Source organism: Desmodus rotundus, chromosome 6 (assembly GCF_022682495.2).
Source record: "Desmodus rotundus isolate HL8 chromosome 6, HLdesRot8A.1, whole genome shotgun sequence".
Lineage (NCBI taxonomy): Eukaryota > Metazoa > Chordata > Mammalia > Chiroptera > Phyllostomidae > Desmodus > Desmodus rotundus.
The window spans coordinates 139,830,216-139,851,613 of NC_071392.1; the positions used below are offsets into that span (position 1 = coordinate 139,830,216).

A 21,398-nucleotide genomic window follows, 5' to 3' on the forward strand; every position below is an offset into this window, starting at 1 on the left:
CCTGTGGGACACCACTCCTCGGAGACAGTTTCCTCAGGTGCCCCATGGGGGCGCACAAGCTTGCCTGCCCAGGCTGTTAGAGAGAATTGAAAATTAGATATTGGGTCTGACTTCATCTAATACACAGAGTCGGGCTCCATGAATGTTCCTTCCTTTACAATCATAGCCAAAGGGCTCCTTTCTCCCAGCCTGCTCTGTGAGGTCAGGCTGTGAGGAAAGAGCAGCTTGGAGGAGAGGTGGGCCCAGGGTGGGCCATGCCAGGACATTTATCCAAGCCCTCACTTTGATTTAATCCCTCCCCACCTCCTACCAGGCTCCAGGGGTGTAGGGAGCAGCACCTATCTTCACTCTCCCCAAAGGCCTCCCCATGTTGGCTGATGGTAGGGTGACCCTCTGAGACATAGTCTCAGCTGGGACACTTTGAAGAGTAAAAGGGACGCGATTTGTAAGGTATGGTGCATGCTGTGTTCACTAGCATATACTGGCTCAGCCCCACACACCAATGCATATAGTCACTCTAGCTAGTAATTTCCCATCCCAGCCACAGGCTCACTGGGCCCTCACAGCCTTCTAAGAGGCCATCCAGGCAAGGGATGGTTGACGGCGCACTTGACAGACGTGCAGTCCTAACGTCACCACCGTCCTACTGCCAGTGGACAGGAGCCCAGGCGCTCCTGAGCTAAGTCACAGGTCATGACAACAACACAGGGGCTCTTGTCCTGTCCCTCCTCCTTGCCCCAACCTCCCTGTTCTACTTTCATCCCAAGAAAAAGAGGAGTGTTCAGGACCGCCACTGGTCCGGAAGGTCCACCAAGCCTGACTCCGTCCCTGGCGTCATTCACTAGCCTTGTGACCTTGAGTGAGTGACATCACCTTTCTGTGCTTCAGTTTCCTCATCTGTAAAATAGGGACATTACCATCTGCCTCTCCAGGTCCCTGTGCTGGGGAAATTAGATCTAGTGCAGGATCTGGCACACCCTGTTTTATTTATTTATTTTTAAAGATTTATTTACCTATTTGTTTTCAGAGAGAGGGAAAGGGAGGGAGAAACAGAGGGAGAGAAACATCAATGTGAGCAAGAAATAGCGATTGGGAAGCGAGCGAGTGACCGTTTGCTTTGTGGGATAACACCCAACTGAGACACACCAATCAGGGCAGGGCCTGGCGCACTTCAGGTGCTCAATAAACATTGATGGACTGGATGATTGGATAAACATCTGACTGATGGTTGTTTTTCTCTTTTCACAGGAATGGGCAACCCACAGTCCGTCAATAGATGTTAACTGAGCCCCTACTGTGTGCCCAGCCCCATGCTAAATGTTTTCCGTGCACCATCTTCCTGAATTCTTCACATCCTCACTAAGGGAATAAGATTCTTATCCCCATTTTCCAGATGAAGAACTGGCAGCGCAGGGAGGTTAAGCAATGTGGACAAGGTGTCACACCAGAGAGGAGCCAGGAGAGGAGGCACCGGGATGCTGGAGCCCACCACTGGCTGTTAGTGTCCGCGTGCATAGCCTGCCTTCCTCGTTGCCCAGCTGGAGAAAGAGAGGCCCAGAGAGGGCAAGTAATTTCCCCAAGGTCACGCAGGAGACTGTGATCGAGGCCTCCCAACCTTCAAAGGTTTCCCTCGCAACCCCCCACCCCCACACCACCACTCCTTACGCGCTTGGCCCCTCCAATCACAGCTCTGCGCGAGGGGGCGCGCATCCCCCCACACCTCCACCCCTCTGCTGTCGGTCTGTCTGGGTGTCTACGCGGACGCAGCCGTGCACCGCTCCCCAGCCTCTGGCCCTGCATAAAGAGAGGCAAGCAGGCGGTCGCAGCGCCCGGCCTGCGCCGCACACCCGCAGCCGACAGACGGCAGCGCCTGCGCTCGCGCCCCCTGCCCCCCGCCCTCCCCAAGCCGGTGCGCGGCAGCCGCCGGGGCAAAGGCGCGTTGCCGGCTGGCGGCACAGCTCCTGCTCTCTCGCTCGCTCTCTGCGCTGAAGGGAAGCCAAGCCAGGAAGCCCCAGCAAACTGCCCATCAAAATGAAGAAGCTCCAGGGAGCTAAACTCCGAAAGGTAAGGGTTGAGGGCGGGCTGGGGACGCACCTAAGAGAGGGGTGCAGAGGTCCGCCCCCGTCGAGGCCCTAGGAAGGTGGGGAGGACACCTGGTCCCAGCTCAGAGCTCTGGGAGAAGCCGGACTGAGCTGAATTGCACGGGGGGGCGGGGTCACGGTCTGTGCCACCCCATACCACCCCACCCCCTTCTGAGGGTGGGGATGTAGTGTGATTGTGCCTGGGGTTCATTGCACCAGGTCCTGCGAACAGGTGTCTGCAACCCCAGGAGGCCGAAGGTAGGGGTGGCTGGGGCCAGGCACCCACCCCTCTCCAATCCCCCTCCCATTTTTCTCAGGGGCTGATGGGGTAAGGGGCGTGTGTTAGAATAACTGAGCACTAGCCTGGAACAGGACAAATTTCAGGGTAGTGGGTGGAGGCATTGGTCCGGGTCTCCTCTGGCTACTCTTAAGCTGAAGCAGCCTCCCAGATCCAGCAGGGGAGCAGGCTTTCCTGCCCCTGCTCCTGCCTGCAGGGCCCCCACCTGCTTCCTCACCACTCCCTTCCTCCTCCTGGCAGCTAGCTGTAGTGGCCCTGCTAAGACCCCAGGCTGCCCCTCAGCAGAAGGAGGCAAAGGCATGGAGTGAGGAACTTGGAGCCCTAAGGAATATGGCGGTGGGAGCTGGCAGGAGAGAGGCCGCCAAATCCTGGGGCCCTGGGCCCAGACCTCAGTCCCTCCCTACATGGTCCTGTGGGGTGGCCCTCCCAGCCAAGTGGTACTGGCATAGGGAGGGAGAGTAGTGGGCAAGTTTTCTGGCTTTTGGCTTAAAAGTAGCAGTCCCAGCCAAGGAGTCAGAACTCCAGGATATTATTTCTGCAGGTGCCCTGTACTCCGTCTGTGGCAAATCCATTCTGAAACCTGGACCATTGTCCATCCACCCTCAGTGTCAGAGCACCAAAGCAGGCTCCCCTGTCACAGGTGCTGCTCACAGGGCCTGCTGTTATTGACCACACCCCTCCGCCAGCTCTCTAGCCTTGGGCAGCTGCATGGAACCACTGTGATAGGCGGGTCCTTCTTATTCCTGACAAGAATGACTTCTTAGGGTCATTTGTGGGCCTCTTGGGCTTCAGTTCTGCCTGGTTCTTTTCCATTCTCCTCCTCTCTTCCCTTTCCTCTCCGTCCCCACAGAGCCCCTGCCCCTCATTGCCATGGGGCCACTGTTATGTAAATAGCCCTGTTTTGCGAAGCCTTATCTCATACAATCCCCCAACAATTCTGGAAGCTAGGGCTCATCATCCCCACTTTATAGACTAGGAAACCCAAGCATAGAGGGGTGCAGCTTACTGCTTTCCTGAAGGTGGGCTGAGCAACCTAGGACCAGCAGAGCAACGGAAGGGGTCACCTAGCCTCAGGGTACCCTCCCTTGGTCTGAAGGAGAAGGGGCAGGGAAGCAGGAAATGCCAGGTATCAGCAGTGAGTACTGGGCTCAGAGTCAGGGGGCTGGGTCCTGGCCTTGCTCTGCCCTTGACTTATTGTTTGACCTTGGGCTCATCCCTTTCCTTCCCTGAAACTCAGTTTCCTCCTCTGCACAGTGATGAACCATTGTCTCTCTCACCCTGAAGAAGGTATGAGAGCCTTGGCTTGGATAGTCCTGCCTCTCCCAGCCCCTGGCGTGGCTAGTAATCTATATCTACTGGTCCCTAAAAGAGGGGGCACAGGTCTGGGAGTCTGCCAAACTCCCAGCCCCTGGCATGGCTAGTGATCTCTATCTACTGGTCCCTAAAAGAGGGGAATCAGGTGTTCCTGTGTGACTCTGGGTAGGGAGTGGGGGTATCTGGGGTGGGAACCTCACACCCAGGTGGAAGTGTAAGCTGACTCATTAAGCTTCCGGCCCTGCCCCTGCTTTCCTCTGTCTTCTGACTGTTCTATCCTCTGTTCCAGTTCCCTGGGATTCACTCCAGGGTGGGGTTGGGGACTCCAGGTGGGCTTCACATTGGCTCAGCTTTGTAGGACCCCATCCCCTTCCCCAGGAACAGAAACAGGCTTCCCTCTGAATAGAGAAGGAGGGGGACAGAGAGCTGGCAGCATCCTGCTCTTGGAACTCTTGTCACTATGGAAACACAGAGCTGGGACCCGCTCTGTGAACATAGAAAGGGCAGCAGCTTCTCAAGAGAGATCAGAGGAACCTCATTACCGGGCCTTCCTGCCAGCTGGCCTGGATGGGGCTGGGGGATCACTGGGTGACCCGCCTGCCTCACCACCCAGTACCAGTATCAGCTGGCCCTACCCCATCCCTCTTGGAGCTTACCTAGGAGGGAGTGGTTCCAGAGGGCTACTGCTCACCCAGCCAGTGAGGGAGCTTTGGGGGCAAGGGCATGAGGAGGAAGGGCAGGTTTCAGATGGGTCTGAGGGCCTCTACTGCCCTAACCCCCGCATGCCAGAGATCACAGCTAAAGAGCCGCCAGGTACACAGTTGTTTCCAACCTGGGAGCCCAGTTACTTAAAAAGCTTTTTCATGCTTTTCGTTGTTGCCACCATCATTCATAATCATGCCAGGCTGCCCTGGTCCAAAATTAGCCTCAGACAGGACCACCTCCATGGTCCTCACTGTCACTGAGAGTCAGCCCAACACTGTTTCTGCCACCAGAGCCGAATGTACCGACCCTGTCACCACAGCCAGACACCTCCAGTCCTGTGACTCCCGCACTCTTCGCCCCAGCAATGTTCATATGACAAATTCCCAGCAAAGCCTTCTCTGTTGCCACCTGATTTGTGTGTAGACACCTGCTTGGTCTGGTGCCAGGAAGGGCAATTTGAGGAGAACACACAAACCTGGTCTCAGCAATGTCCTGAGCCCCTGGGGGCGAACCGGGTCTGGTCCTCAACTGCCGCATGTGTCTCCGGCGAAGTCTCTTTGGAGAACCTTGCCTCACAAATCAGAGCCAGAAGACTATTAGATGGAGATTGTGTGGACTGCATTTCCCCAAGTACATGCTAGCAGGCCAGCTCCTTGAGACCCTTACCTTACACAGGACTGGAAAACACTGTCTATGCCAACCCGTATTTCGAGAGTCACAGGGCTTATTGGGCCATTGAAGGATCCCGACAAGTCCTGTAGAAAGGAACCCTGTTTTACCTTGTGTTAACCCAGCTTTCCCCAAACTCCTTTGATTCAAGAATCCTTTGTTCCACTGAACATCCTAAAGGGTGTGTTTTTGGAGACACTGACCTATCCAGTTTCCCCAGTGTCCAGATGGGGAAACCAAGGCTCAGAAGACTCTTTCCCAAAGTCGTACAGTGAATTGGCACAGACATGGGGCTAAAGTTGTGGTCCCCCAACTCCCAGTCCAGTGGAATCACTGCTCCCCCAACCATTCCTCAAACAGGGAGCAGGCAGTCCCTTCTCTCTGAAAACCATGGGCGTCATTTACAATTTGCCTTCTTTGTAACTCCATCTTTTTCCACCATAAGGTAAGACTTACAGAGGCAAACAGGAAAGGTATGGCTCCCCATTTCTGCTGACCCAATCCTGCAGTCACTTCTAGAAACTGTTGTCTGAGTTTTAGGTGGTCATCCTAGGATCTTTGGTGTTCCTCCCAGGCCCTAAGCCCAGACAGCCCGTGGACACGCTAACTCACATCGCTCGGGGCCAAGATTCCAAGCAGCTGATCCATCACTTAGCCCCAGCCTAAAGGGAGAAAGCCCAGTGGATATCCCCGCCCTCTTTGAGTCACAGGAGGGGCCCTTCGGGACAGCTGGCCTCCATTCGCCTCTGCACATACATCTGTCCACCAGTGACAGCAAGATTATGACTTTGTGAGACAGATCGGTGCTTAAGTAGCAACTTCCTGCCCAGGAACTAAAATGCACAGTCCTCTGTAGGCCCCTTGAACATAAATCTAATCCCTTTTCCAGGGAGCCCAGGGTCCCTCCCAGCCCTCTCCTCTCATGCTCAGGGATCCCAGCTCCTTCCTCTTGTCCTAACGTAACCAATTTTCCTGAAAAACCTCCAGTTTGGCCACCTGCCCTTTGGACACGCTCCAAACTGTCTGTGTCTGTCTTAGAAGATGGTGCCCAGAAGGGAGGAGCAAAACTTCAGTGCTGGTGTTTGAAGACATGGGCTTGAACAGGGCAAGCTCTGGGCTCTAGACCCAGTTCTCCCACTAGCCAGCCTTGTAAAAGCCTCAGGTGTGTCAGGGTTCCTCTTTGGCCCTTGGTTTTCCCTGTCGTTAAACTGGAGCTTAGGTGAACACTTAGCTCACAGGTAAGAATGAAATCAGGTAATGTGGGTAAAAACGTTGAGTGCAGTGAGCACATGGTAAGTGCTCAATACATGGTGACTGTCGTTAAGATCATTGTTGTCGTCATCTTCAAAACAGGACCATCCCTTGATTTCACTTCTTTGTTAGCCAAACTAAGAGCAAGGTGACTTTCTTAGTGCCTGAGCCACCCTGCTGGTCTCATAAGTTTGCAGTTACCTAAGATCTCAAGGAGTTCCTGAGTGTGAACCATGTTCACCCAGCTGAGAGGAATTGGTCGTCTGAGCCAATAGAATAGGCCTTTCCTGTAGCCCTATTCAAGTCCATATGCTTGTATTGGTGGTTGCAGTTCCAACCTGACCTCAGCTTTCTCCTCCACCCTTTTGGTCTTTCTCATTGGCAGCCTGTCACCCCAGACCTGCTGATGACCCCCAGTGACCAGGGTGATGTAGACCTGGATGTGGACTTTGCTGCAGACAGAGGGAACTGGACAGGCAAGCTGGACTTCCTGCTGTCCTGCATTGGCTATTGTGTGGGCTTGGGGAATGTCTGGCGTTTCCCCTACCGAGCCTACACCAATGGAGGAGGTATGGGCTCACAGCCAGGTGATGGGTCAGGGCTCCGGGGGGACTAAGGTTTGAAGTGGCCTTAGCCACCATCTCCTATTTGACCTTGAACAGAATTAGTTGAAAGTTGTTTCATAGCAACCTGGGGCTGGAAAGACAGAGCTCACTTGCCTTATCCCTTTTCATCACCCAGGCCCCTCCTCCCTCTCTCGGTCCCAGCATGGGTACCCACACAGTAAGTCCTAAGCACTGGGACTTCCTGGGCCTTGAGTGATGGGCAGGGGGCTGCCTCTGCTTCATGATAAAGAGCTGTATCTGCCTGTCAGTGATCACTGAACTCTCAATATTCTCCCCACCACCACCCCCCTCACCTCCTCCAGAATCTTGTTCTATCAATAATTCCTGCTCGTTGAATCTTCAATCTGTCCTCCACTCCTGGTTCCTTCCATTGTGACTGCAAACACAGAGTCTCCCGTCTTAAACAGATTCTCTGATGTCCCTGATTCTCCATCAAGCGACCGTTCCAAGTCTTATTAACTAGCTGGGGTTGAGCACTCACCATCTGCCAGCCCTGGGCTTGGGTTCTCCATGCCTGTCTCAATTAACCCTGAAGGCAGCCCTCCTTGGGTGGGCACTGGAGTCCTGATGAGGAAGCCTGGGCTTGGAGAGGCCGGGTTCCTTGCCCAAGGTCACACAGTGGCCAACCCAACAGCCCACCCAGGACTGTCTTCTGCAGAGCCAATGCACGCCCACCAGCACTCCATATCTTCCACCTCTACCAAACTCGTGAAAGAAGCACATATTGGCAGGGAGACAGAAATCCAAATAAAACTGGATAAAGCAAGGACAGATGCACCGATGCGGCCGGGAAACGGAGGACTGGAGCTGGCCTCCAAAGCTCCAGGCACTTTATAACATCTACAGTTCTCTCTGCTCCCATCCTCACCCCACCCCCCGCCCCCTACTTCCTGACTCTTTCTCTCTGTGTGCTGACCTCATTTTTTCCTGGGACAGGCTTCATCCTTACAGTTGGGGTGGCCAGAGACAACTCTGGAATGACTTCATCCTCAGAACTGCTGTCTCCGAATAAATCTATTTAGAATTCCAGGGAAGGTCTCTAATTGGCCTGACCTGAGATATGTACCCCTCAGGAGGGAGCGGGCATGGGTTGGCTGGTATGACTGGCAGCCCCTCCAGAGCCATCTGGTGGTAGGAAGTTCTCTAAAGGAGTCAGCTGCCAATACGAGAAGAAAGAGGGAAGGGATGTTGGGCACATGTGACCATAGGTGGCAGCCTCGAGCATCTGAGGTGGCAAGATGGGGAAGGGAGAGGCAGGGAGATTGGAGGGTTGATTTCTACACTGAGGAGTTTGCACTTTCTTCAACAGGGAACTCACTCATTCATTCACTCATCTGTTCATGCACTCGCTCAGTGTCTGCTCTGAGCCCAGCCCTGGTCTGGGCACTGGGGCTACAGAGGTGAGTGAATCCCCTCTGCCCTCCCCTTGGCCCTCAGTAATTGGTACTTAAAAAAGCAGAAGAAGAAGAAGACAGCCCCAAGCCACAGGAGAAATTCTCCCTTAGGTCGAAGGCAGTGGCCACTGGTCAGGAGAGGGGTGGGGCTGGAGCTGGGCCTTAGTGGGGGCCGATCCACCGAGACCCTGCCCACCCTCCCTCCTCCTCGCAGGTGCCTTCCTCGTGCCCTACTTCCTCATGCTGGCCATCTGTGGCATCCCCCTCTTCTTTCTCGAACTCTCTCTGGGCCAGTTCTCCAGTCTGGGGCCCCTGGCCGTCTGGAAAATCAGCCCCCTCTTCAAAGGTGAGGCCTCTGTGGTCCTCAGGGTGGTCTGGGCCTGGGGGAGGAAGGGTAGTTGCGCCTCTAAACCTCCAGAAAGGGATGGCTTCACAGAAGAGACACAGCCTGGCCCACAGGAAGGGTTGACCTAAGGGCAGCGCCTGTCCCCCATGCCAGGTGCCGGCGCGGCCATGCTGCTCATCGTGGGCCTGGTGGCCATCTATTATAACATGATCATCGCCTACGTCCTCTTCTACCTCTTCGCCTCCCTCACCAGCGATCTGCCCTGGCAGCACTGTGGCAACTGGTGGAATACGGACCTCTGCCTGGAGCACAGAGGCTCCAAGGATGGCAACGAGGCCCTGCCCCTCAACCTCACCAACACCGTCAGCCCCAGCGAGGAGTACTGGAGGTCTGGGGGGCCCATACCCCGTGGGGTTGGGGGAGGGTGGGAATGAACCCGTGTCCCCCAGGGGCCCAGCATGCACCACAGAGCGGCCAGTGTCTGGTGGACTCTGGGTTCTAATCCCAGCTCTTCTCCTGACCAGCTCTGCGACCTTGAACAATGTATTTGGCTTCAGATGCTTTATCTTTAAAGTGGGTATGACGACAGTCTTTCAGAGGGTTGCCATGAGGATGAGAGAAGAGAAGGCATGTAAGCTTTGCCATTCAGCCTGGTGGATAGCAAGTGCTCAGTCAGTGCTAGCTGATGATGATGATGGTGATGATGATGATGATAACAGTAAAGGTAACATTTTGGAGCCTCAGCTTCCACCTCTGTAAGAGGGGATGACAATAGTCCTTACTTTATAGGACGTCATCCAGACAGTCACTCATCTTTTCATTCATTCCTTCAATTAATACTCACTGAGCAATGACTATCATTAGTAGGTAAAGAATGTAGCATCAGCCAGGACCACATAGTAAGGACCCTCTCTAGTTGGTTTAATAGGAGAGAGAAGACTATGGTAGAGGAAGGGACTGTTGTGAGGGTCACACAGGTAATGCAGTTAAAACCCTTAGCATACAGCCAGGCAGATTGCAAGCCCCCATGAGTGGCGGGTATAGGACGTCACTGCTCATCAGTCTGTCCCAAAGCCCCACTTTGTGGCTGAGAAAACAGCGGCTTGCCAGTACTTGGTGGAAAAGGCAGTCCTGGAACCAAGGAACCCTGATTCTTGATCCTGTTCTAGAACATTCCAGAGTAGCCTGGTCTCTGGGTAGGGACCATTGATTGACCAGACACCCCCAAATCTTCACTTGCCAAAGGCTACTCTTGGGAATCTTCCCCCAAGTGGACCCCATGTCTTGAAATATTTTAGTCTCCAACCTACATTTATTATACAGTTCATCCATTCGTCTGTCTAAAGTCCATCCAAAGTACATGTACCTGCCAAGGAGTACATCCAACCTGTGGGAAAGAATGAGCTTGGGTCTGCAGCTTAAAGCCAAAAAGTGTGATACAGGGTCCAGCAGCTGCTGGGGTGTCCACCACGACCCACTGCATCAGTGGGAGCACAGGTGAAAAGCAAGCAGTACTCTCACAAGACTTTACAGAGGTGAGGGAATGCACACAGAGAGGTGAGGCACCAGGACTTAGCTAGAGGGTTGGCTGTCACACCCCTGAGCTAAGGGGACGAGCAGAGGGACCAGGGGTACTGGAACCAGGGAGGTTTGGAGTCTTGGAGGAGGGCTGCCCAATAAGAGCTTGCTATGGAAGAAGGCAGTCACAGCTGGGCCAGCTGATGGTGTGCTTGCACACATTTGTGCATAGGCCCATGGACGTGTGTGTGTGCAAATACCCCAATCCCTCACTTTTCCCAGCCTCCAGTCTCCTGCTGCTGCCTCCCACTAGCCCAAACCCAAGTGGAAAGGGAGCAGGAAGGCAGGCTGGGTGAGGGGTCTGTGGATATCAGTCTCCTGGCTGCAGAGCTGGTCAGAGGGCAGATCAGAATGAAATGGAAACTCACCAGGACTGCCTCGCAGGTTGGCCATGGCTTTCCTCCTATTAGTGGAACATGGCAGTGTGACCAGAGGACACTGAGACCTATGTCTCCCACAGCCGATACGTCCTCCACATCCAAGGCAGCCGGGGCATTGGCAGCCCCGGGGAGATCCGCTGGAACCTCTGCCTCTGCCTGCTGCTCGCTTGGGTCATCGTGTTCCTCTGTATCCTCAAAGGTGTGAAGTCCTCAGGCAAGGTGAGGCCTGGGGGGCCTGGAGGCCTGAGGGGCTGGGAGGGGTGAGGGCTTCCTGGAGGAGGCAGGGCATGGACTGAACCTAAGAGGATGAGTAGACTTCAAGTGGGAAGAGGGGAAGGGAAAGGGCATGGAGCTGGGGATGGAGGGGGACAATGCCTGAAGAAAGATATAAAGGTAAGGGTGGCAGTGGCTAGGCTGGTTCACTAGACTAGAAACTTGCCAAAAGCAGGACCTATCTGTTATTCAAGTTTGTATCCTTACCCAGTGCTTGGCACTTTGAAGGGGCTCAGCAGGTGTTCCTTGAATGCTTTGAGGGTGGTTATACGAGTCAGAGATCTTTGAGATGCCAGTGACCAGAATCCAGTTGTCACACTCAATTGGAAAGTCCAGAGTGTGTGCTTCAGGCATGGCTGGATCTAGGGCTTCAATTAATGTTATTAGGAATGTGGTTCTCGCAGCCTCTCAGCAGTGCTTTCCTCTGGAGTGGCTTCCTTCTCAGGCTTCATTCTTCATGTGGTTGTCCCAGCAGCTCTGGGCTACACTGTACCTGCTTAGGGAAGGGTTCTCCCTCTCCCCAGTTTGCAAAATCCTAGAAGTGAGTCTCACTGGGTAAGATGGGTTGCGGTACTGATCCCTGAACCAGTCACTGTGGCCAGCAGAGTAGAGTGCTGGGCCTGGGTCACGGGCCCACCCCCGGAGCTGGGAATGAAGTCAGGCCAGGTAGGGAAAGTCAGGGGACTGTTATCCAAAGAAGGTCAATGAGATATTGAGCAGACAAAGCCACAGGTGTCCACTTTAGGTTATAAAGGGCAGGAAGGCCATAAAGCTAGTTCAGGAGGACTCGAAAACCTGAATGGTTTACTTAATCATTTATAAGTTAGAACGTGTCCCTCTGCAAAGTGCTCAGAAGTGTTGTCCACTTGGAAGAGAACCATTACGAAGCCAGAGAAGTAAGCATTTAGAAAGAAGGGAGAAGTAATCGTAGTGCAAGCCGAGGGAGTAAGGAGCTGGGACTCCTTGGTGTCTGCCGAGGGCGTGGCTGGAGGTTTGAGAACGGGCAGAGACAAGGCAGAGGGGAGCCTGGGAATGTGCAATGTCTGAAGATCATGCTGGCCGATGACCACATGGGGTGGGTCTGCTGGGGACAGTGGACGTGAGGGGCAGGAGGCTCTTCTACCCTCCAGGGGAGGGGTGATGGTGGCCTAGACTGGGCAGCAGGGGAGCTGGAGGAAGTGGATGGATTTGGGATAGCCTTGGGAAGCACTGACAGGTCTTTGCAGATGGGCTCAATGTGGGAGGGGAAGGAGAAGGAAGGGAGGGAGGGAAAAAGAAGCATCACAGATTGATGACTATTCCTGGCTTGGGAGTAAGATGGGGATTTCTAGAGGAGGAGCAGGGTAGAGAAAGTCACCCTGCCTCCAGTCCCCACTTACTGACTCTCAGGTGGTGTATTTCACGGCCACGTTCCCCTACCTCATCCTGGTCATGCTGCTGGTCCGGGGGGTGACCCTCCCAGGGGCCTGGAAGGGCATCCAGTTCTATCTCACCCCCCAGTTCCACCACCTGTTGTCTTCCAAGGTAAGGCCCTCAGGGCTGGGGGTCGGAGGGAGGGTCAGGCCTAAGCCAGGAAGTGGAAACATGGATCCCTGGGGAAGAGAGTGGGCAAGGGGTAGGAATCCCTGACGTGGTGAGCCTCCGGGACCAGGCAGCGTGCTCGGCACTGTCTTTTTCATTAATCGTTCTTGATGATCCTACGAAGTAAGCCATATCCTCCCATTTTATAGATGAAAAAACGGAGGCCTAAGAGTCAGAGATCAGCTTTCAGTCATGCAGCTAGGAAGTGGCAGAGCTGGGATTCTAACCCAGATCTGTCTGACTGCGAACCCCACAGAGGGCCTGAGGAATAGTGGTAGCCACAACAGTGGTGCTTACGGCTGTCATTGCTTATTCATTGACAAACGACTGTGCCTGACCCTGCTCCCAGCACTTTGCATATATGTGGTCATTTAATCCTCCCACCACCCTTTCCAGAGAGGTGAGGTGGCTTGCCCAGGCTAGATGGCTGGAGAGTGGTGGAGCTGCAGTCCAGATCCAGGTCCCTCTGCCTCCAGGAAGGAAGTACAGGGGTTACATGGGCTTCTTGTCCATGTGAAATTACTGACAAACTTACATGAGGAACTACATCCTTCAGAACGAGACCAAGCTTAGAGATTACCTTCTAGATCCTTGCTGGGGAAACTGAGACCCAGAGAGGCAGAGTGTAAGCGTGGAAGCTGGGTTTGCTCCCAGCGCACGTCACTTGTGAGCCAGGCCCTGCCCCACGCTGTCCCTGGACCTATTGACCAGCTCTCCCCCCACCTCCTCCCTCATGTTTCCTTGGCGCTCTGACACCGCAGTGTGCCAACTGCTTCTCTTTGCCTTCCATCTGCATCCTTGCTGCCACAGGTGTGGATCGAAGCTGCCCTTCAGATCTTCTACTCCCTGGGTGTGGGCTTTGGGGGTCTCCTCACCTTTGCCTCCTACAACACGTTCCACCAGAACATCTACCGGTCAGTGCAGCCTGCTGGACCCTGGGGCCGGACCCTGGAGGAGAGTGGCTAGCCGGGGAGGGCCTCGTGGGGTGAAGCTCACCTGGCTTGTGCCTGGACTTCTCCCTGCAGAGACACTTTCATCGTCACTCTGGGAAATGCCATCACCAGCATCCTGGCCGGCTTCGCCATCTTCTCGGTGCTGGGCTACATGTCTCAGGAGCTGGGTGTGCCCGTGGACCAAGTTGCCAAAGCAGGTGGGCAGGCTGCCCGGCCCTGGTGGGCGAGGGCCCTGATGTGTGTTGGGGGCTGGGAAAGTAAGCCTATGTGGGGACCAGCAAGGTTGTGGGTGGGTATGTTGAGTGTGTGTGCATGTGCATACAAATGAAGGTGTCTTAGCTGGTCTCTGGGTGTCTGTGTGCAAATAAGTGTGCTTGACCTGTGTCTGGAGATACATGAACTTCTGAGTGAGACTGTCATGTTTTGTCACATCTTAGTAGCTCGCCTTGCTTGTCCAGATGACTCATGTGCTGTACGGAGATGTCTGTGTGCAAGCAAATCGACCGTGTGAGTGATCGTGTGCTTTAACTATGTGGGTCAGTGGGGCTGTTTGTGCAAGTGGTCCTGTACATAAGTGGATTCAGCTGAGGTGTTGTATTTGGGTCTCCTGTTTATTCATGTACTCATTGTTAATGCATTTATTTTATCAACTTCTGTTTACTGAGCGCTGACGATATGCTGGCATGCGTCCTAGGAGTCCAGAAAGTATCAGAAGTGTGCAGTGAGTGGACATCTTGGGGTTTGCCCAAGTGGATGTAAGCGACCATGTGTGTCTGAGTATGTGTGTGGGGCCTGCCGCATGCCCCAGGCTGCTGACCCCGTGTGCCCTTGGCCCAGGCCCTGGCCTGGCCTTTGTTGTCTACCCGCAGGCCATGACCATGCTGCCTCTGTCCCCCTTCTGGTCCTTCCTGTTCTTCTTCATGCTGCTGACTCTCGGTTTGGACAGTCAGGTGAGCCTTGTCCACGCCAGGGGTGCCTCATGGTGAGTGGGATGTGGGTGTGCTATGTGTATCTCTGTGTGTGGGATGTGTATCTGTGTGTGTGTGTGTGTGTGTGATGCATGTGTGATATGTGTGTTTCCATGTGCATGTTTGTGTGTCTCTGGTGTGTGATGTTTGTGTGTGTGTATCTGTGAGTGTGTATACATGGTGAGGCAGAGCTCTGACCCTCCTCCCCCCGCCACTCCAGTTTGCCTTTCTGGAGACCATTGTGACAGCGGTGACAGATGAGTTCCCATACTACCTGCGACCCAAGAAAGCCGTGTTCTCAGGGCTCATCTGTGTGGCCATGTACCTGATGGGGCTGGTCCTCACCACTGATGTGAGTGGCTTTGCAGGGCAGGTGGCTGGTAGGCAAGGCTGGGAGGACACCTATAGCAATGTCCGTGGCCAGGATGTGCATTCCCCAAGCCACCCATTTCCTTGGCCTCTTTGGGGGGGGGGGGACCTAGACCACCCCAGACCCTCTCTCCCAAGGGCCAGCTTGGTCTGTGACCCAGAGTCCTAGTTTTGGAGTCTGAAAGACCTGAATTTAAGCCTCACTCCTGAACTTGCCTAGTGAGCTCAGGACAAGTGGCTTCCCCTCCCTGCGCCTGCTTTCCCATCAGTAGAACCGGGTCTGCACCTAGGGCTGCTGTGAGACTCAGATAAGGTGATACATATGAAGGGTCTGGCAGGTGGACAGCAGCACACTGTCAGCAGCTTGCTTGAGGGGCTACAGCAGGGAGCCAGGCTGTGGGGAAGGGACCCCAGAGCTGTGACTTGTATTACAGGGGGGCATGTACTGGCTGGTCCTTCTAGACGATTACAGCGCCAGCTTCGGGCTAATGGTGGTGGTGATCACCACGTGCCTCGCTGTCACCCGGGTATATGGTGAGAGGGGCCGGGGGAGGTGGAGATGAGGCTCCCCACAGTGGGAGATGGGAGTCTACCCTGGAGCCCCCCAGCAACTGGGTCCTGGTCCCAAGGGCCAGGGTTTTTGGTGGGGGCCGTTGGGGTGGAGGAGGAGCTGCTGGGTGTGGGCGGGGCCATCCTCCTCTCCTCCCCTGTTCAGGCATCCAGAGGTTCTGCCGGGACATCCACATGATGCTGGGCTTCAAGCCGGGCCTCTACTTCAGGGCCTGCTGGCTGTTCCTGTCTCCAGCCACACTCCTGGTAACCGGGGTTGGGGGAGGGCTGCTGGCTGGGGGCCCAGGGCCGAGAGCAGGGCCCCTCTGGGCATTCAGTGTGGTAGGGCTTCTCTGGCCCAGAGTGGACCTCTGTCAGAGCCAAGAGGTGGGCTGGGCCCCAGGATCAGCTCTGCTCCCCTTCCCCTTGATGCCCCCGCTTTTGTATCTGTGCTTGGCCTAGTCATGTGTTTGGTTGGCAAAATGAGTGGGGCTCTCTCAGGCCTCAGGCGTTAGGGCTGGGACCTTGAGGTTTCCCTCTCTCAGCCTTGGGCTTGGAGCAGTTCAGGGGTAGGCCATCTCAGAAACTAGGGTGCTTCAGAGCTGGGCTGTCTCAGGGCTGGGCACTGGGTGAGCTCAGAGCAGAGCTGGCTCCGGCCTTGCCAAAGCTCCAAAACAAACATGGGCCATCTCGGGCTCTGGTACCTCTTAGGACTGGGCTGTCTCAGACACTGGGTGTCTCTGGGCTGGGCCTTCTCAGGCCTTAAGGTAGCTCAGACCTGGGCTATCCTAAGCCCTGGGGCCAGCCCAAGGCCCACTGTGATGCTGGGAGCCCCCTTCCTGCAGGCCCTGCTGGTGTATAGCATCATCAAGTACCAGCCCTCAGAGTACGGCAGCTACCGCTTCCCAGCCTGGGCGGAGCTGCTGGGCATCCTGATGGGCCTGCTGTCCTGCCTCCTGATTCCAGCCGGCATGCTGGTGGCTGTACTTCGAGAGGAGGGCTCACTCTGGGAGGTGAGTCAGCACACTCCTGCCTACCCCCATCCTTCCCAACCTGTGGCCTGGCCCTGGGCCCACCTGCTAAAACAGAAAACATTTGCACCAACACCATATTCAGGGCCTTTCAGGCTTCTTTTAAGAGCAGTTTTTCTAACCAGTAGCCTGAGCTATGAATCAGTTCAGATCCACTTGAGCTGAGACAGGCTTGGCAGGCCTGCCCTGTGGCCCCCACATCACACAAGGCCTCTGAGGGGGCTCAATCCAAAGCCCACCAATGTCAGCCAAGGCCTACTTGTCTTGGGGAGAAGACAAGGGACTTCCCAAGGTCCCACGGTGAGTAAGGCAGAGGTGAGGACTTGAACTGTGGTCACCAGCCCAGAGCTTCCCTTTGGAACTCAAGGTCAGACAGCAACAATGGGGGACCCGAGAGGGCAGGCTGTCACCCTCCTCCTGGGTCCGGGAGCCCTGCTGTGGCCCACAGGTGACCTGGGAAAGGGATGATGGCAGAGCCCTCCTCATGGCCAGGGCTTTGTGGAGATACCCACAAGGATCTGCAAGGGGAGTAGTGACCTTTTGTGGGTCCACGGGCTTGCTGTAATGCTGTGTGATCATGGAGAGATCCTGCCCCTCTCTGAGCCTCAGGGTCCCTTTCACTGAGCTCTCAGATCGAGCCCTTCACCTCTGAGGCCATGGGTGTGGAGTCCTCTGGTGGCAAGAAGCTGTCATCGTGAGCAGAACTGAATGAGCCTGCCGGCCCCAGAGAGAGCCTGGGGACTCTTCACCTACCCCCACATCCCATCAGAGGTGTGCGGGATGCAGCTAGTACTGCCTCGTGAGAGCTGATTATTAAATACTCAGGAATGTTGTTAGATAGTTATTAAACCATTCATAGCTTGAGGATGACACTGGTGGGAATATTTGTACCATTGAAACCGGCTACAAATCAGGCCTGCTGCACCCTGCAGCCCCCTCCCCAGCCTGCTGCTGCCAGCACACTACTGCCCCCACTCTCCATACAGCTCCACTGGCCCTCAGCTGCCCCTCACCCACCTTCATGTCTCCACCAAGACAGGCACTCGGAAGTAGGTTGTGGCCACTTCTCTGAGTAGTCCAGACACTGCTCTGCCTCCAACTGCTGTGCGACTGGGGGCAAGCCCCTTGCCTTTTCCGAACCTTGGGAGCCCCACCTGTGCTACCACAGGAAACTTGTCTCTTTGCTTGAGAGCCAGGTATCTGAAAAGGGGAGGAGGAAGAGGAGCTGCTCACGGTGAAGGGCTCCATCCCCCCAGAAGCTCATGATTCCCAAGCCTTGCTGTGCCTCCTGACTGCTCTGCCACCCCAGCTGCTCACAGCCGGTTGGAGAGGCGTGTTTTTTGGGGGGTGGTAAGCACTGCAGGGGAGCCATTGCTCAGCTCCAGAGTGCCACCTTGGGAACCAGTGCTTCCAGTACCGGCAGAGACCTGATCAAATGGACAAAAGGATCAGTATCAAACTCTAAGGAGAGAGCATTCCAGGCAGGACAGTCAGTGCAAAGGCGTTGAGGCAGGAGGGGCTGACATGTTTGAGGACAGCAAAGAGGTCAGCGTGACTGGTTCAGAGAGGGTGGAGTGAGAGTGGCAGAAGCTGAGGTCAGGGAGGTGGCCAGGGGTCAGGATGGTGAGGCCGTGGTGAGCCCTTAGGATTTCATTCCAAGTGAGATGACAAGCCTTCCACAGGTTTCTCAGCAGTGGGGTCTGATGCTCTTCAAAGATTCTGTGTGCTAGGCCCAGGGCTAAGGGCACTGCTCGCATTTTCTCCCATGAATCCGCACCCCATGGGTTCCACTTCATGTTGGTTATGTTTCCTCCTTGAAGAGTCTGGGGCCCTTCTCCCTGGCAGTGCGGAGGGCCTAGGGAACATGGCCTGAGGAAGCAGGAACCCTAGAACCTCCAGGCTTAGTCATCATCTTAGTCAGCTACCTCCTTCCATGGAAACTGGGACTCCGAGAGAGAAACGTCAGACATCAGAGTCAGAATGAGACCAAATGCCAGACTTGGAAGGTCAGCAGTAATCCCACCTGCTTTCCCAGTTTATGGCTCCTTCCCCCACGCTGCCAGCTCCTTAGGACTCGGCTCCAGAATGGGCTCCTGCACTGGCTGCCGGCCGTGTAATCATAACCACAGCCACCGTTTACTGGGCTTTACTCTGTTTCCAGCATCCTGCACAACCCTAACATGGCCTCGAGTCCCAAGTAACAAAGTAGCTTATATTCTGCGCCCAAAGGCCACCCAGCCCATGAGTGGCAGAGCAGGACTCTCGTACAGGGATGTGACTCCCACCCTGGGGTGAAGAACACTGCCCTAATCCCCGAGGTTGTTGTCAGGACTAGTCCAAAAGACCTGGGAAGGTCTTTGCCAGGTGCCCGGCCCCAGGAAGCACTCCTGGAACACGAGCTGTTTTCACTGCCATCTTTGCTCTGCTGCAGAGGCTCCAGCAGGCCAGCCGGCCGGCAATGGACTGGGGCCCATCGCTGGAGGAAAACCGGACAGGCATGTACGTGGCCACGCTGGCCGGCAGCCAGTCGCCCAAGCCGCTGATGGTGCACATGCGCAAGTACGGGGGTATCACCAGCTTCGAGAACACCGCCATTGAGGTGGACCGCGAGATCGCCGAGGAGGAGGAGTCTATGATGTGAGGCAGGAAGCAGGTGGAACGGAGGTCCCGCCCCCGTGCAAAGGCAGCCTTGCCCTCTGGGGTTCTGCGAGGCCTGAGGCTTCGGGAGGTTGCCATGGTGATGTAGTCCCAACTGCAAGTCCTTCTTTGTGGCCTCTGCCTTTCCTGAAATCTGTCCCCCCAACACACACAGACACACACATTAGAAAGCTGAGAATGATCCAGCTCAGCCCTCGCTTCACAGGTGGAGAAACTGAGGCCAGGGCGGAGGACTTGCCTGAGGTCTCATGGCAGAGGAGACTGAGGCCCAGGCCTCCTGACCAGCCAGGTCCCTTTCTCACGTGGCAGCTGTCCCCTCTGTGTGCAGGGCCCAGGCCCCTTCCTTTTCTCAGGGAGCCTGCCCCCCACCCTTCATCACAACCAGAATCTTGAGCTGGGCAGGGACACTCAGGGCGTCTTGAGGCCCACCAGGCCCCAGGCATTGAGGATTAGCAAGTCAAGGGGCGAACACCCCTGTGGGTTCAGGTGCTGGGCCAGTTTTCCTGAAGGAGGTGGGATCTGAGGACTCTGGAGGATGGGCAAGTTTGGAAGGAGAGGAAGAGGAGGGAAGGGAGGATGGGGAAGACCTGTGGGTGAGGGGTGGACCCAGCCAAGGCATGGATTATGGATCAGTGGATCCAACTGTAGCCTCTTCCTCCTCCCTTGGGGCCCGGAGGAGGCTGCCTGCCTGGGCCAGAGTCTAAGGGCAGGAGCAGGAAGAGTGGTGGGAGGAGCAGTCACCAGCTTACAACAGGGTTCAAGGAGGAATGGAAACTACCGGGGAGGCGAGCCAGGGACATGGGGTGGGCAGGGGACTTGCATGATCTGTTTGTGCTTTAGATAGAATGTTGTTCTGGGTCAGTGTGCAAGGTAGACTAGAGGGGACAGGGTGGAGGAGAGGGGCCTGTGGAGAGCAGCAAGAGGGGCTGGTGGCCCAGGCTAGGGTGATGGAGGTGGGGGTAGGGAAAGAAGAGGGACCTCTGTGTGGGGAGCCCTGGGCATGACTACGACAGACGGGAGAGATGCCCGACATGCACAAGCTGTGGAGATGGGAATGAGGGGCCATAACCAAGACCCAGTGCCCCTCTCTTCCCTTCTGCCTTGTCCCAGTGGTTCTCACTGTGTGCTCCAGCCCCAGGCACTGCTGGGAAATTGGCCTTGGCTGCAGATGACCAGGGCAGCTAGGAAACTCGGAGATGGCCCCCACACATGGCTGACTGGTCTTGTCGCTTCCCACTGTGCTCCAGGATGTGCGGGGCCCTGGGCCTGGGCACAAGGGGGGTGTGAAGACAGAGAGCAGAGGGCAGCTGACCCCCAGGCCTGGGGCTGGAAGGGGCTGCCCCGGGGTCCCTCCCTACCTGAGAGATGAAGGTGGGGTATGAACACACCCAAGCAGGTCTGCTGCACATGTTGAGCTCCAGTGGAGCTCTGCCAGCCTCTGCGCCCGTCTCTCTCCTGGTGTCTCCCCAACCCATCTGTGTTCTGCTGGTTATTGTTAATAAAACCCCATGAGGTCATCCTGCTTACCCTGTCTCCTCACTGCCGAGAGCCATGAGGTGGGCAGCATAGGGCTTTCCAGTTCCCGTTGGACACATAAGGAAACTGAGACTCAGCTGCCCCTGTCCTGGCTCTCCTGGCTCCAGACACTTCACTCTAATGGCAGTGGTGGGTGGGTGGGGCTGAGGAAGGATGTTGAAGAAGATGAGGAAGGCCCTTAAAGACCAGTTCATTCCCTGTTGTACATAGGGACAAGCCGAGGCTCACCAAGGGGAAGAGAGTTGGTCAAGGTCACTCAGCTGAGGCCGGCAGAGCTGGGGACAGACCAGGCATGCCAGCATCCCCCTCTCCCTCGCCAGCTGTTCTCCTGCCTTCTCTGCAGGTGACTCTGGAGCCGGAAGACCTGGGTTGGGAGGAGCCTAGACTTCCCAGGCTGGAAGAATTTCCTGGTTCTCCCCACCCCGTCCTGGCAGGACCTTGCCATATAAAAGAGCCTCAGAGCCTTTCAAATGCGAGGCCCAGGTGTTTGCAAAGGCTTTGATTGGGGGTGGAAAGGAAGGGCCTGCCTGCTGCATATTTCGGATATTAATATATTTCCCCTAACAAAGGGCCAGGGCCCCCTCCCACCCCTCTTTGTTTGGGGCTTTAGTGGGGGAAGAGAGATGGGTTTGCTAATTTGCAGAGGATGTAAGAATGAACCTCACAATTCAAGGTGCTTCTTCCCACACCCAGGGGGTGGGCTGCAGCCTCGCTCACAGAGTCCCTGGCGCCAATCCTGAGAGTGGCCCTGAGCCTGTGCCTCTGTCCCTGCTAGCACTAGGACAGACCCCAAGCCCAGGCCACTATAGCCTTGTACGGACTCTTCACACGGCTGCGT

General features: G+C 55.6%; 1 protein-coding gene across 2 annotated transcripts; it reads left to right on the forward strand.

The window, feature by feature from the left end:
* The first annotated feature begins 1,942 nt into the window (after positions 1-1,942).
* On the forward strand, positions 1,943-20,507 carry SLC6A7 (solute carrier family 6 member 7). 2 transcript variants are annotated; one of them, XM_024577022.3, is made up of 14 exons: positions 1,943-2,064; positions 6,704-6,887; positions 8,553-8,684; positions 8,838-9,072; positions 10,723-10,861; positions 12,305-12,439; positions 13,307-13,410; positions 13,522-13,646; positions 14,287-14,399; positions 14,638-14,769; positions 15,221-15,320; positions 15,502-15,602; positions 16,181-16,348; positions 18,798-20,507. In XM_024577022.3, exons 1-14 carry the CDS (start codon positions 2,032-2,034, stop codon positions 19,005-19,007), a joined length of 1,911 nt encoding a protein of 636 aa, XP_024432790.1. In that variant the 5' UTR covers positions 1,943-2,031; the 3' UTR covers positions 19,008-20,507. The 2 variants fall into 2 exon arrangements, with proteins under 2 accessions (XP_024432790.1, XP_045041006.1); XM_045185071.3 differs by lacking the exon at positions 1,943-2,064 and adding an exon at positions 8,254-8,344 and having other exon boundaries at positions 6,869-6,887.
* Positions 20,508-21,398: the final 891 nt, after the last annotated feature.